General features: G+C 45.2%; 1 protein-coding gene across 3 annotated transcripts in view; it reads left to right on the top strand.

The window, feature by feature from the left end:
- Positions 1 to 15,382, top strand: part of pde1a (phosphodiesterase 1A, calmodulin-dependent) — a 173,025-nt gene that overhangs the window by 95,406 nt on the left and 62,237 nt on the right. For all 3 annotated transcript variants that reach the window (XR_011602941.1, XM_070975835.1, XM_070975836.1), the window contains 5 exons: positions 1,084 to 1,185; positions 2,680 to 2,800; positions 5,142 to 5,223; positions 10,386 to 10,506; positions 11,037 to 11,221. Coding sequence is in view for 2 of the 3 variants with exons in the window: in XM_070975835.1 (XP_070831936.1) it covers positions 1,084 to 1,185; positions 2,680 to 2,800; positions 5,142 to 5,223; positions 10,386 to 10,506; positions 11,037 to 11,221 (611 nt within the window). In the remaining variant the exon portion in view is untranslated. The remainder of the gene's footprint in view (positions 1 to 1,083; positions 1,186 to 2,679; positions 2,801 to 5,141; positions 5,224 to 10,385; positions 10,507 to 11,036; positions 11,222 to 15,382) is intronic.

The raw sequence follows: 15,382 nt of genomic DNA, 5'->3' as shown, positions 1-15,382 counted from the left end.
ACAGCGTGTGTGGCATGTGGGTGAGCAGTTTGCTGATGTCAACGTCGTGGATTGAGTGGCCCATGGTAGCAGTGGGGTTATGTTATGGGCAGGCATATGTTATGGACAGTGAATACAGTTGCATTTTATTGATGGCATTTTGAATGCACAGAGATACTGTGACAAGAATTTGAGGCCCATTGTTGTGGCATTCATCCATGACCATCACCTCATGTTGCAGCATGATAATGCACGGCCCCATGTTTCAAGGATCTGTACACAATTCCTGGAAGCTGAAAACATCCCAGTTCTTGCATGTCCTGCATACTCACCGGACATGCCACCCATTGAGCATGTTTGGGATGCTCTGGATCGGCGTATATGACAGCATGTTCCAGTTCCTGACAATATCCAGCAACTTCACACAGCCGTTGAAGAGGAGTGGACCAACATTCCACAGGCCACAATCAACAACCTGATTAACTGTCAAATGTGTTGCACTGCGTGAGGCAAATGGTGGTCACATCAGATACTGACTGGTTTTCTGACCCCCCCCAGACCCCCCCAATAAAGCAAAACTGCACATTTCAAAGTGGCCTTTTATTGTGACCAGCCTAAGGCACACCTCTGCAATATTCATGCTGTCTAATCAGCATCTTGATGTGCAACACCTGTGAGGTGGGATGGATTATCTCGGCAAAGAAGTGCTCACTAACAAGATTTAGACAGATTTGTGAACAATATTTCAGAAAAATTTATCTATTGTGTATATAGAAAATGTTTTCGATCTTTGAGTTCAGCTCATGAAAAATGGGAGCAAAAACAAAAGTGGTGCGTTTATATTTTTGTTCAGTATATAATATATCTGGCTGTTTAACAGTCTTTGACCAGTAGGGGGGTTTGTGTGCACATGAAGCCTCAAGAAATGAACCTTTTTGTGAACTGAAATGAAATGAACCTTTTGGCTGGAAGGCTTCAAGAAGCTTCATCTCGCCATCAATGCATATCACTGATGAGTTGATACTTGTGTACTTGAGGGACTGAGGGCTCTGTCATGGTAATTGATCACGGATTATCTTGATTGTGTGTATTGATTATTGGCAGGGAGCTGAGAGCTCTGGTCATAGAGATGGTGATGTCTACAGACATGTCATGTCACTTCCAGCAGATCAAGACCATGAGGAATGCCCTGACACAGACACACAGGTCAGAGCTACAACTTTGACTTCTGATCTTCAGCCAACATAGATGTATCTGGAGTTTGTTTTAGCTCCTACATTAGTAGAACATAATAATACTGGTTATAATCTACTGGTTGTCAACAGTTTAATGAAGGAATTTTTTATGATGTAAAAAGCGTAAACAATATTGTAGAAAAGACAACTGCAGTGTCTTTCTCAACCATTTTCTGTTCCATGATGCATGCAAGATTTTTTTTATGTTACAATTTTCTTGTCATTACAAGATACCAAATTGTTTTTGTTTTGTTTTTTACAAGAAACTTTTCTTGATGTGACAACCTGTTATTATAACTATATCACAAAACCCTGTTAAGAAACTTTTCATGTCTTGAAAGTTGGTGTTTTGTAACAAGAAATCCATCCATATATTGTTAAAACCAAAAAACTAGTTTCCTAAAGAGACACCGTAGCCTAAATCAATCATACAAAATACTTGATCGAATGTGTGATCTGTGGGCTGCATTTGTATTGTTCTGGAGTCATAGTAGATCAGTGAACAGTTAGGCTACAAGGAGTGCTGTTCTGTGCAGTGTTGGCTATTGGACAGCAGTTGTTATCTGACAAAAATGGACACACTATGTCCTATTTACCTGCCATGCCTGTTGACATTGCAATAAGCACAAGGCCATATGGCATGAGGAATGATGGTACTTAAATGTCCATTCAGGATATTTCTGGTTTATTGTATGTAACAACCTTAATTAAGCATCTAGTATGAATTCCACATATCCACCACCATCCCCCAGGTTGTTAACAAGAAGAGTTTCCTTTAAAAAGGGCATCGTTAAGTGTCTACTATTGAGAAAGAGAACATTATAGCTTGAAAAATATCTTGTATATGAAAAATATGCCATTGTCAGTTGCACTTTTATTTTCTCTGTATAATCCAACCATCCTACCATCATGCCTGGACTCAAGTTTCATGTGGTTGGTCCATCTGATGAAGACAACCAGATCATCAGTGGGAGTCTGATGAAATGAATACCATAAGGTCCTGCAGCCTGCTGAACCAGAATGAACTGAAGGAATAGGAATAGTACAGAGACAGACCAGAGTCCAGCTTCCCCTCTCTCTTTGTAAGCCCTGCTGGAGTGGAGGTGAATGGGGTACCTGCCATTCTTCTCAGCTCATGCTTGGATGGGATTTGGGGGAAGATGCTGTATTCAGCCTGTCATCATACTGGTTCTACTTCCATAACTGCAGCAACAACAGCTGTCTAGAGAACTGTACTCTGCACACACAGCGATCAAAATACAAAATAAAAGATACAATACTGGTTGCCTAATCTACGGGAGACTGTGGGAGATCAAGATTTTTAAGGTTAAATGTAAATATGTTGATCTTTTACCCTATCAGACTCATGAGACGTGTTACTTTCCTTACTCTGCTTAGTTACAGTTCATCATTGAATCACATTTAAATTAGTTTTTCACGAACTTATTTTGTTCTCTCTTTCCAGTATAGACAAAGTGAAGGTTTTGTCTCTGATGCTTCACGCTGCAGACATCAGTCATCCAGCCAAGGCCTGGCCACTGCACTACCGCTGGACTCACAGTCTAATGGAAGAATTCTTTAGACAGGTAGACACACTGCCAAACACAAGCACGCCCAAGAGGAACAGAAACATGCTCCTCCAATGACTGTGTTTATACTATCTCTACATCCATTTTCATAACTCCTACCAGTTGTCTCACATACCAGTAGCCTCTCTCAAAAGCACAAATGAAACATATCGTGTAAGTAAAGTGTACAAATCCCTCAAGCAATATATAAATAAACTAATTGCTGAATTCATATACCCTTTTGAGTTTTAATTTATATAATGCAGGGGTGTTCACAGCAGTTCACTTTGAACCAGGTATCTGATTCTGACCACCTAAATGTAATGATGATTTTAGGATTCACAGTGTGTCCACTCTAAATGTAAGGTGTGCATGGAGAGTGGTAAGGGTGGTGGGACAGGCCCAGGGCAGGGCACCCTCATTTTAAAATCCCAATGTTTCCAGATATGGAACAGTCCTATACTATATCAGAGTTAGGAACTGCTACATCAGTGTAATGCAGGTGTCAAATGTCTAAAAGTGTACAATTGATTGTTCAGTAAACCCGTCCCCCAAACAGTCCAATCTTTGCTTAGCAATTTTTTCCCACATGTTGAGGTGGTGCATATGGAGCTGTAGCAAAAGAGATAACCTGTATTTAAATAGATGCAGGGTGGTGGTTTTTTTTGTTTGTTTTTTTCATATTAATGTCTTTCTAATGGCAAAAAGAGAGGGCAAGAGTAATGAAATGTGAAATGAAATGTAAGCTTCAACTTCAGCAACTTATTATCTAGCAGTAACCTGTCCATTATCTCTAAGGCCAAGAAGCATTTCCTCAACTATAAACATTAGCCTGTGGGGTTACAGACTGTGTTAAAAAATGTACTTCACAAATAACACATCCCCTGTGTTCTCTTGTAGTATTGTAGACTCTGTATCTTTACTGGATTTGGGGAAGTTTATACTTGAGCACCCTGTGCTGAAAAGCCATTTCTCTTGTAAAAGAATTCTATTAAGACTGCTAATGCTAATTCCGGTTTATCAAGAGAGACAACTGAATGAAGCAAAGATAACTGCTTTTATGACAGATGGCAGTGGTTATTAAGTCTTATCAGAAACTCTTTGGCACTTAAACACTATAGGGAGATTTTGCAATCATAAAGCGTCGCCACGGAGTCCAGACACTGATTTTGGCTGATTACTCAGCTGAGACTGATGAGGCTGATGAAATGATGAGCTGATGAATCTCTGAAGACTGGGCCCCACAGAAGAGAGACAGAGAACCATAGTTTGCTGATAGAATAAACCAGAATTTTCATTTTAATGGGACTTTACTTTGTTCTAGTGATTTGGTTATGTTTGCTATTTGTCAAACTATTCCTATCAATGTGGCATGGGGTGGCTCTAGAGGTGGAGCAGGTCATCCAATAATCACAGGGTCGACGGTTCGATCCCCATCTCCTCCAGTGCACATACTGAAATGTCACTGGGCAACACAGACCCAAGTTTCTCCTGACAGCTTTGAGTAAAAGTAAAAATATTGCTATATTACAGGACTCAAAGATAATTTGTAGGGTAACCAGATTGCTTTTTTCATTAAAACCCCCAAGCCTAATTCTATTTGAATTTATACAGCTTGCTGTGTTTATCATGTTCAAGGTTCAAAAAGTGGATGTATATATTTTAGTGCTGTAAATTGATTAAAATATTTAATCGCAATTAATCTCATGAATGTCGTAGTTAACTTGTGATTAATTGCAAATTAATCGCACATTTTAATCTATTCTAAATGTCCCTTGAATTATCATTTTAATGCTCTTATCAACATGGAAAAGTGGATATTCTTGCTTTGTGTAAATGTTTTTTAATTGAAAACAACATGTAGTGTTATTTCACACTAACATTCTTGCTTTGAGCAGTCATTCACATTTGAATGATCAAATCTCACACAATTTAACACTCAAAACAGATGACAAAAAAATAAATACTTGGTTACAAAAAACCCTTCAACAGCCCTTTCTAATGGATCAAAACAGGGTGATACAAGATAAAGTTACAAAGTGCACATTATCGCTATGATCGATAAGATAGGACTCAGGCTATAGTAGGCTAGTGCAGTTAAACCATGGCTTAAACTTTCCTTTTTTAAGTTTCCTTTGAACATAATAGCATCTGTACGCCTCCATCGAAAGCCATCCATTGTCGCCGGGTTTTGACAAGGAGGCGGCGGAGAATTTGCGAAATTGATTGAAAATGAATTTGCATTAACGCTTTAATAACGCGATATTTTTGACAGCACTAATATATTTTAAACAGGGTTGATTTGAATACATAAAAAAACACTCCATGTCCATGTTGCCTTGGTCTGTGTATTTTCCAGGGAGATAAAGAGATGGAACTCGGCCTTCCTTTTTCTCCTCTCTGTGACCGTAAAGCCACCATGATCGCCCAGTCACAGATAGGTAAGAACAACTGTATGCCAATAATTGTTATGGTTTTCACCAAGGTTTTAGAACAGGACCCAAAGATGTAGACCAGAGAGAGGGCAGGTAAAAATAACACAAATTTATTATCGACAAAAAGCGCAAAGGAGTGCAACAAACAATAGACGAAAAGCGCACTCTAACAGAGTGGAAAGAACTAAGGGAGCTCCGTAAGACAGGTCTGAGGCAAGGCACACGTGGAAGTGGCAGACAGGCAACTGGAACAAAAGAAACACACCGTTAAAGGAGGAAAACAATTTCATTAGCACACTCACAATGGCTAGAGAAGAAAGTACTTATGATAAAGATATTTAAACAGGCCTGGAAGGATCTCGGGAGGAAGGAGACTGGAACAATCTGGCAACAGGTAAGGAAGCACTCTCTCCTTTTAACCTGTGCCTGATTAGGAACTGCTGTGCCCAGGAAGGCGGAGCCGACCAGGTGTAAGACACACCCAGCTGCACAGGTAGGTGAAGACAGACTGGCACAGACACTGGGAAAAGGGGAAAAGGAAACAAAAGGGAGAGACACACTGTCTCGGCAGCCCAGATGGCCTATCAGGGTGGGCCCGATGGAAGTCATCGATGAGGATGGGGTCGAGAATGAAGGAATGAGGCACCCAGGAGCATTCCTCCGGCCCGTAGCCCTCAGACTGACCTGGTTGGTAGACGGGGGCTGGTGTCCTGTGACGGTCGGCGCTGTTTCACCTCCTGGGAGCATTCAAGGCCCTGGAGGCCGTGGTCCAGATGTTTTTTATCCGTCTGATGTGCTCCTCTACCAAAGGGACGGCGATTTCGGCCACCTGAGAAGGGAACATAGGCGACCACGGGAGGAGAGTGCTCCAATCAGCCGGGTTGTCCGAGCATATACACCGCAGAGTAGCCTTCAGGTCTTGGTTGACCCTTTCTGTTTGGCCATTGGACTGTGGGTGAAAACCGGATGAGAGACTGGCTGTGGATCCCAATGACTTGGTGAAGGCCTTCCAGACGCAGGAGATGAACTGCGGACCTCTGTCCGAGACAATGTCGAAGGGTATGTGGAGAGTGATGAGGCCAGCAGTCTCCATGGCAGAGGAGAGTTTCTGAAGGGGAACAAAATGAGCAGCTTTGGAGAAGCGATCGACAATAGTAAAAATGGTGGTTTTACCTCTGGATGGGGGCAGTCCAGTAACAAAGTCGATAGAGATGTGTGACCAGGGTCTCCCAGGAATGGGTAGGGGAAGGAGCAGGCCAGCTGGAGCCTTGTGAGAGGCCTTGCTGTGTGCGCAGGTGGCACAGGCCGCAACATACTCCCGTGCATCCTTTTCCAGAGAAGGCCACCAGAAGTGTCTCCTCACCAGCGAGCTGGTAGGGTTGGTCCCAGGGTAGCAGGCGAGGCGGTTGGTATGAGCCCACTCCAATACCTGAGCCTTCACCGTGTGAGGAACAAAAATCCTGTCCTTAGGGCCATTACCAGGGTCAGGATGCTGCTGTTGGGCCTTCCAGATCACCTGCTCAATACCCCAGGAGAATGCAACAATGACTCGATCATCCTGGATAATAGGTTCGGCTTCGGCCTGCGAATCGGGGGGGGGGCAGAGTGTCAGGTTTGGTATTTTTAGACCCTGGTCTATATGTGATGGAGAAATTGAAGCGACTGAAGAACAGAGCCCACCTAGCTTGGTGTGAGTTGGTGTGTCTTTTTGCAGTTTTAATGTAAGCAAGGTTTTTGTGATCAGTCCATACCACAAATGGCTGCTCTGATCCTTCCACCCAGTGTCTCCATTGCTGCCAGTAACTCCCGGTTGCCGACATCATAGTTCTGTTCCGCTGAGGAAAGGCGACAGGAAAAGAAAGCACAAGGGTGCAAACGGTTATCAGGACCAGAGTATTGGGAGAGAACTGCCCTGACCCCAGTGTTGGATGCATCCACTTCCACAATAAAGGTCTTGGTGGGGTCGGGTTGCACCAGAATGGGGGCAGAGGTGAACAACTCTTTGAGTTTCTTGAATGCCCTGTCAGCCTCCAAAGACCAGCTAAACTTCACTTTAGAAGAAGTCAGCTTTGTCAATGGCACAGCTATTTTGCTGTAGTCCTGGACAAACCTGCAGTAGAAGTTAGCGAACTGCAGAAATCGCTGAAGCTCCTTGCGGTTTTCCGGAACGGGCCACTCCTCCACTGCTCTGATCTTATCAGGATCTGCTTTCAGACTGCCCTCCTGAATAACAAACCCAAGAAAAGAGATTGTGTTAGAGTGAAACTCACACTTCTCGGCCTTTATGAACAGCCGGTTCTCCAGCAGGCGGGAGAGCACCTGACGAACATGGGAGCGGTGTTCGTCAAGGGACAGAGAGAAGATCAAAATATCGTCCAGGTAGACGAAGATGAAGCGGTTTATGAAGTCTTTCAAGACGTCATTGATTAGTGCTTGGAACACTGCAGGGGCGTTGGTGAGCCCAAAAGGCATCACCAAATATTCAAAGTGACCAAGCGGGGTGTTAAAGGCCATCTTCCACTCATCGCCCTCTCTGATGCAGACCTAATGGTATGCGTTTCCCAGGTCGAGTTTGGAGAAGATCTTGGCTTCCTGCAGAGAATCAAAAGCAGAGTTTATGAGTGGAAGTGGGTATTTAATTTTAATGGTGATTTGGTTGAGACCTCTAAAGTCATAGGGTCTTGTCTTTTTTCTCCACAAAGAAGAAGCCTGCCCCCCAGCGCAGATGAAGATTGACAAATGTTTCCTGCTGTCAGAGAATCCTTGATGTATGTTTCCATCGCCTCTCGCTCAGGGCGTGACAGGCTGTACAACCGGCTGGTAGGCAGTGGTGCACCAGGGAGGAGGTCGATGGCACAGGCGTAGGGGCGGTGAGGAGGAAGGGAAAGCACACGCTCCCTAATGAACACCTCCTGGAGGTTGTGGTACTCGGCCAGAACGGAGGAGAGATCTGGAGGATCAGGAGGTGAGGCTGCACCCTGGAAATCTCCACCTGAAGGAGGAAGGGCTGAGCGAAGACACAGAGAGTGACAATGGGCGCTCCACCCTAAGCTTTTCCCCTGCGACCAGTCAATTAGAGGGTTGTGGAGCTGTAACCAAGGGTGTCCTAAGATTAACATGGCGTGTGGCGACTGTATCAGGAGGAAAGATATCTCTTGATGATGGTTGCCAGAGATACACATTTTGGGGGGTGGTGCGGTGAGTTACCTCCGTCATGATCTTCCCGTCGAGGGCATAGGCACGAACTGGCTTCTCCAATTTCTCCACATGGCAGCCAGCCTTGAGAGCAAAGTTCCAGTCCAGTAAATTGTCCTCAGCTGAAGCACTGAAGCAGAGACTTGAAACTTATGTTTAACTGGGGTTTTAGGCTTAGGGGAGACAGGGCTCACCAGTACCCCCAGTTTTATTGACGAGCTGCCCCTTTTTGGCCGAATGGGACAGGTAGCCAATTCATGACCCGGTTTCCCACAGTACACGCACTCACCCCCTTGAATCCTGCGGCGGTGTTCCACGGTGTAAGGCGAGTCCTGCCCAATTGCATGGGCTCCTCCTCTGCAGGCTGACTGGGGGGAGATGGCGGTAGGAAGGCTGGAACTCCGGGTCTTGTCGGCGAAAGACGTCGGAAGGGTGGAGGAGATCTGGCGGCGACGGTCCCTCTCTGGCGTCTCTCCCTCAGCCGGTTGTCAAGCTGGACGGCTAAATCCACCAGAGTGTGCGACGTGAGCAACGTCATTCCAACCCGAGTCCGCAGTGATAGTCAGGAAATAAACAGCGAAATCAGCAGCTGACAGATGGCCTTGTTTGAGGTTGAGGAGAGGAGTGCCAGCATGATTAGGGTGATCAAAAACTAGCTTTATCTTCCTTTCGAACTCAGCGTACAAGAGGGTGCTAATGCTAGTGCTAGCGTTCAGAGCCTCTGCCCACATGAGCGCCTTGCGCGAAGGTGAATACAACTTTAGTCTGATCGGAGCAAAAAGACCGTGGATGTTGGCGAAAGACCATGCTACATTGTAACAGAAACCCTCTACACTTACTGCGTGTTCTGTCGAAGGGTTCGGGTGAAGCAATCTGAGCCTCAGCGACGGGTGGCTCGGACGCGACAGCTTGGTGGGCTTGCTGCGGCACAATCAGGCTGGTGAGCTGAGCCATGTGGCGTGAAAGCTCCGCCACCTGAGACGCCATGGGCTGGCTAGAATCATACAGCGCCTGGAAAAGTTGTTCGTGCTGACCGAGCAACGCGCCCTGAAACAAGACGGCCTTCTGAACTGGATCTGCTGGGTCCATACTGGCCGGATTGTTCTGTTACGGTTTTCACCAAGGTTTTAGAACAGGACCCAAAGATGCAGACCAGAGAGAGGTAAAAATAAAGGCAGGTAAAAATAGCACAAATTTATTATCAACAAAAAGCGCTCTCAAAAGGAGTTGAACAAACAATAAATGAAAAGCACACTCTAACAGAGTGGAAAGAACTAAGGGAGCTCCGTAGGACGGGTCTGAGGCAGGGCACATGTGGAGGTGGAAGACAGGCAACTGGAACAAAAGAAACACACCATTAAAGGAGGATAACAAACTCATTAGCACACTCACGATGGCTTGAGAAGAAAGTACTTACAATAAAGATATTTAAACAGGCCTGGAAGGATCTCGGGAGGAAGGAGACTGGAACAATCTGGCAACAGGTAAGGAAGCACTCTCTCCTCTTAACCTGTCGCTGATTAGGAACTGGTGTGCCCAGGAAGGCGGAGCCGGCCAGATGTAAGACACACCCAGCTGCACAGGTAGGTGAAGACAGACAGACAAAACACACTGGGAAAAGGGGAAAAGGAAACAAAAGGGAGAGACACACTGCCAGGTCCTAACAGTAATACCTAAGGACCACAGTCAGGTGAGGATTAACTATTAACTAACAGCAGTGACTAGGACTATACCACTGGCCTATGCCAGGAGGCTGTCAGTGTATACTAAGCTTGGTTTAACAGTGACATCTACTGGTGCTTTAAGGAACTGAACACATTCTTTGATTTCTGAGTGACAGGTTCATTTAAAAAATTATAAAAGGAAGGGAAACTAATGTTTATCAATTATATTCTGTTTACACTCTTCCATACTCCTACCATTCCTTCTGTCTTTTATCCATCCTGTCTACCTGTCTCTTTGTCTGATTGCAGGGTTCATAGACTTCATTGTGGAGCCAACTTTCAGTGGTCTGATCGACACAACAGAAAAGGTGATTGGTCCTCTGATAGAAGAGGACAGGAAGGCCAGAGAGACTGGAAACAGGAGGTCCAGGTACCACTACTACAACATAAATGAACACTTTGGGATGGAAAATCAGTTCTGAAGTGCAACTTATTTCATTGTCAAGGCTTGGATAGAGACAAAACCCGCCTCACTGAATTATCAATCTAAAAACATGAGCACCTGTGTTGCAAAATATGAATACACTGATGCAGCGTTTTCTCTCCAGATGCCGATACCAAGTACAAATCTGACACCAGCATAATGTTTTTCCTAACATGTATAATTTGCAAAATGGATAAGATATGTGTAATCTTATCCAGTGCTCTAGATAGAAATGACTTATACAGTAAGGGGCCGAAAGGGGTTTCCACAGGTAGAAACCTGATAAAAGATTCAGCAATTTAACTCTGTTCACTTTCATCATATCAGTTTATATGGTCTTTCAAGTCATTTGAGATGAGGCTGTTGACATATTCCATTGGACAAAATATGGAGCATGCAACTTAAACACTACTGTGAGATTCCACTGGTTCTGACCTTCTACAGTCCACCTGGTCTATAACTCTGCTCTCTTCCAGTCTAACAGGAAGTGGCTCAGTTACCGTGGAGTCGGTGCAGAGACACAGTATTAGTCGCCATGGGAACAGTGATGATGGACAGATGGACTTTTCCCTGACAGCCATTGACCTGCCAGCTCTGAGGCTCCACCTATCTGGTGTCATTGCCAGCAACAAAGACAGATGGAAAGAGCTGTCTGTGCATGGTACTTCATGCACACTCATATGCACACACGTACGCACACAAGCACATGCTCCCACGCACACACGTACAGACACAAATGACAGTGGACTTAAGGGTACAGGAAATTCAAAGTCATTAATTTGTTGCTCTGTATGTTAGTTATGCATGTTATCTTGCTATCAGCCCTTATTACAGCTATTAGTTGATGTAAATTAAATTTTCTGTATTTCCTGGTTCAGACACTGGTTTTCAAAACAGTTGGGCACTGATTCATTATACAGAAAAAAGGTCTTAATTGTTCTCACCTGTGCATCTACTTTGATGTCTGAGAGCCAGTAGTCTAATAATTACTTTCTGACGTCAGTGGAGTGTTACAGTGCTGTTTTTTTTTCACCATTAAATTTGTCTTGCATATATAGCAATACAAAATAGACAGTATGTATCTCAAAAGAGCCCAGGTTGCACTTGTGAAATCGAGCACAAGGTGGATAGAGCAGAAGAAAAAAACACCTCACACACCATGTATATGTATATATCTGTGTGTGTGTGTGTGTGTGTGTATACATACATATACACATATATACACACACACACACACACACACACACACACACACACACACACACACATACACACACACACACACACACACACACACACACACACATATATATATATCCATCCATCGATCCATCCATCCAGGGATGGGACGCCCAGACTTCCCTCTCCCCAGACACTTCTCCCAGCTCTTCCGGGGGGATCCCGAGGTGTTCCCAGGCCAGCCAAGTGGCATAGTCACCTCAGCGTGTCCTGGGTCTTCCCCGGGGTCTCCTCCCGGTGGGACATGCCTGGAACACCTCCCTAGGGAGGCGTCCAGGGGGCATCCGATAAAGATGCCCGAGCCACCTCAGCTGACTCCTCTCGATGTGGAGGAGCAGCGACTCTACTCTGAGCTCCTCCCGGGTGACAGAGCTCCTCACCCTATCTCTAAGGGAGTGCCCCGCCACCCTGCGGAGGAAACTCATTTCAGCTGCTTGTATCCGGGACCTCGTTCTTTCGGTCATGACCCAAAGTTCATGACCATAGGTGAGGGTAGGAACGTAGATTGACGGGTAAATCGAGAGCTTCGCCTTTTGGCTCAGCTCCTTCTTCACCACGACAGACCGGTACAGCGACCGCATTACTGCGGCCGCTGCACCAATCCGCCTATCAATCTCATGCTCCATCCTTCCTTCACTCGTGAACAGGATCCCAAGATACTTAAACTCCTCCACTTGAGGCAGGAACTCTCCCCCAACCTGAAGGGAGCAAGCCACCTTTTTCCGGTCGAGAACCATGGCCTCGGACTTGGAGGTGCTGACTCTCATCCCAGCTGCTTCACACTCGGCTGCAAACCGCCCCAGTGCATGCTGAAGGTCCTGGCTCGAGGGAGCCAACAAGACAACATCATCTGCAAAAAGCAGAGACGAAATCTGGCGGCTCCCGAACCGAACCGCCTCCGGCCCCTGGCTGTGCCTAGAAATTCTGTCCATAAAAATGATGAACAGAACCGGTGACAAAGGGCAGCCCTGCCGGAGTCCAACATGCACCGGGAACAGGTCGGACTTACTGCCGGCAATGCGGACCAAGCTCCTGCTCCGGTTGTACAGGGACTGTACAGCCCTCAATAGAGGGCCTCCAACCCCATACTCCCAGAGCACCTCCCACAGAATGACACGAGGGACACGGTCGAATGCCTTCTCCAAGTCACTCCCATGAACCCTCATATATATATATATATATATATATATATATATATACAAAAATTTATGTTTTGTTTGTGAGTCAGATTTAACAATAGAAGAATTAGAAGTTGTGTGCTTGAACTGTCATAGAACAAATCCCCTGGCTATGCATTATTGTGGAAAGATGTCAGACATCTGCTGTTTAAGGCTTTCTCTGCATACAGAGAAAGGAATTAATGCCAAGCATGAGGCAGGGCCAAATAACACTGATTCCCAAGCATGGCAAAGATAAAAGGTTACTAGACAGCTTAGGACCCATTATACTACTCAACACAGACTTTAAAATATTACCTGGATGTATTGTAGCATGACTGAAAAATCGGAAGTCTCAAATAATCAATTCAAACAATCTGGCTCTCTAGGTGGAAGATCTATCCACAATAATATAAGACTGGTGCTAGACTTGATTGATTGCAGTCGAACATTTCTGGAGAATGGTCAGTGGAACATTGAGTCTTTTTCTAAACTTTAAATCATTTTGTTTTGGGACAGAAATTTACAGATTTGATTGGTTATACGATATTAAAAGTTGTGTAGTTTTGGAACATGGTAGGAGGGGCATTAGACAAGGTTGGAACAGTCTTCCTCTATTATTTATGATTGGTGTTGACTCTATTATGATAACTAACCGGAGTGTTTAATTTGCAACTTAAAGGTTGAAACAGAAATCCAATACCTGTGTATCACTGTCACCAGGAATAAAGAAATAAGGAAGAAAACATTTGTTGAAATAATGATAAATGTAAAACAATGTTAAGTTCTAGGCTATTGAGACACTATCTATCTATTGAGAGCTATTTACCTCTATTGACCAGACTAATATGAATTTCAACTTTATCTGGAAGAAAAAAAGTCATTAAATTAGGGGAGGTAACATGGTCAAGAGTATTGAGGAGGGTGATCATGATGCCATACATTTCTCAGAAATCAGAAAAAGCTTTATTGCCAAGTACGATTTTACACATACGAGGAATTTGCTTTGGTGAAGTTGGTGCATGACACATCTACTAAAAATAAGCTATTAAAGAGTAAAAAATATAAGAATATATACACAAGTCTGTTTTTTTTTTTTTTTTCCCAGAAGCACAGTCTGTTTTTTCAGAAAGAAGTCCAAGCTGAGCATTAATGTAACGCATAGAGTTATGACAATGTCAGTGTGACAAGTAAAGGCAGAGGTGGAGTGTGAAGAGTACCGGGGGGGTTCCGGGCCTTGTTGATAAGGCTGACAGCAGACGGGAAAAAACTGTTCTCGTGGCGTGAGGTTTTGGTCCTGATGGACTGCAGCCTCCTGCCTGAGGGGAGTGTCTAGAAGAGTTTGGGTCCGGGGTGGGAGGGATAGGCCACAATCTTTCCTGCACGCCTCGGTCCTGGGGGTGTACAGGTCCTGAAGAGATGGGAGATTGCAGTCGATCACCTTCTCTGCAGTCCTAGTGACGCGCTGCAGTCTGCCCTTGTCGTTGACGGTGGCAGCAGCGTACCAGATGGTGATGGAGAAGGTGAGGATGGACTCAATGATGGCTGTGTAGAAGTGCACCATCATTGTCTTTGGCAGATTGAATTTCTTCAGCTGCCGTAGGAAGTACATCCTCTGCTGTGCTTTCTTGATGAGGGAGCTGATGTTTGGCTCCCACTTGAGGTCCTGGGAGATGATAGTTCTCAGGAAGTGACTTTACAGTGTCAATAGTGGAGTCACAGAGGGTGATGGGGGCAGGTGAGGCTGAGTTCTTCCTGTAGTCCACAACCATCTCCACTGTCTTTAGAGCGTTGAACTCTAGGTTGTTCTGGTTGCACCAGGTCACCAGATGGTCAACTTCCCACCTGTAGGCGGACTTGTCACCATCAGAGATGAGTCTGATGAGGGTGGTGTCGTCCGCAAACATCAGGAGCTTGACGGACTGGTGACTGGAGGTGCAGCTGTTTGTATACAGGGAGAAGAGCAGAGGAGAAAGAACGCAGCCCTGAGGGGATCCGGTGCTGATGGTCTTTGCATCGGAGACATGTTTCCCCTGCTCCACACACTGTTTCCTGTCAGACAGGAAGTCTGTAATCCACCTGCAGGTGGAGTCAGGCACGATCAGTTGTGAAAGCTTCACCTGAAGCAGAGTTGGGATGATGGTGTTAAAAGCAGAGCTGAAATCCACAAACAGGATCCTAGTGTAGGTTCCTGTGGAGTCCAGGTGCTGGAGGATGAAGTGGAGGGCCAGGCTCTGTAGGCAAACTGCAGAGGGTCCAGGAGAGGGTTGGTGATGTCTTTGAGGTGTGAGAGCACAAGGCGCTCAAAGGACTTCATGACCACAGAGGTCAGGGCAACGGGTCTGAAGTCATGATGTCCTGTGGTCCTTGGCTTCTTGGGAGCAGGGATGATGGTTGAAGACTTGAAGCAGACTGGCACGTGACAT

This window comes from Chaetodon trifascialis, chromosome 12 (assembly GCF_039877785.1).
Source record: "Chaetodon trifascialis isolate fChaTrf1 chromosome 12, fChaTrf1.hap1, whole genome shotgun sequence".
Lineage (NCBI taxonomy): Eukaryota > Metazoa > Chordata > Actinopteri > Chaetodontiformes > Chaetodontidae > Chaetodon > Chaetodon trifascialis.
The sequence above is the reverse complement of the archived record's forward strand: the minus strand, read 5'-3'. Positions and strand labels throughout refer to the sequence as shown.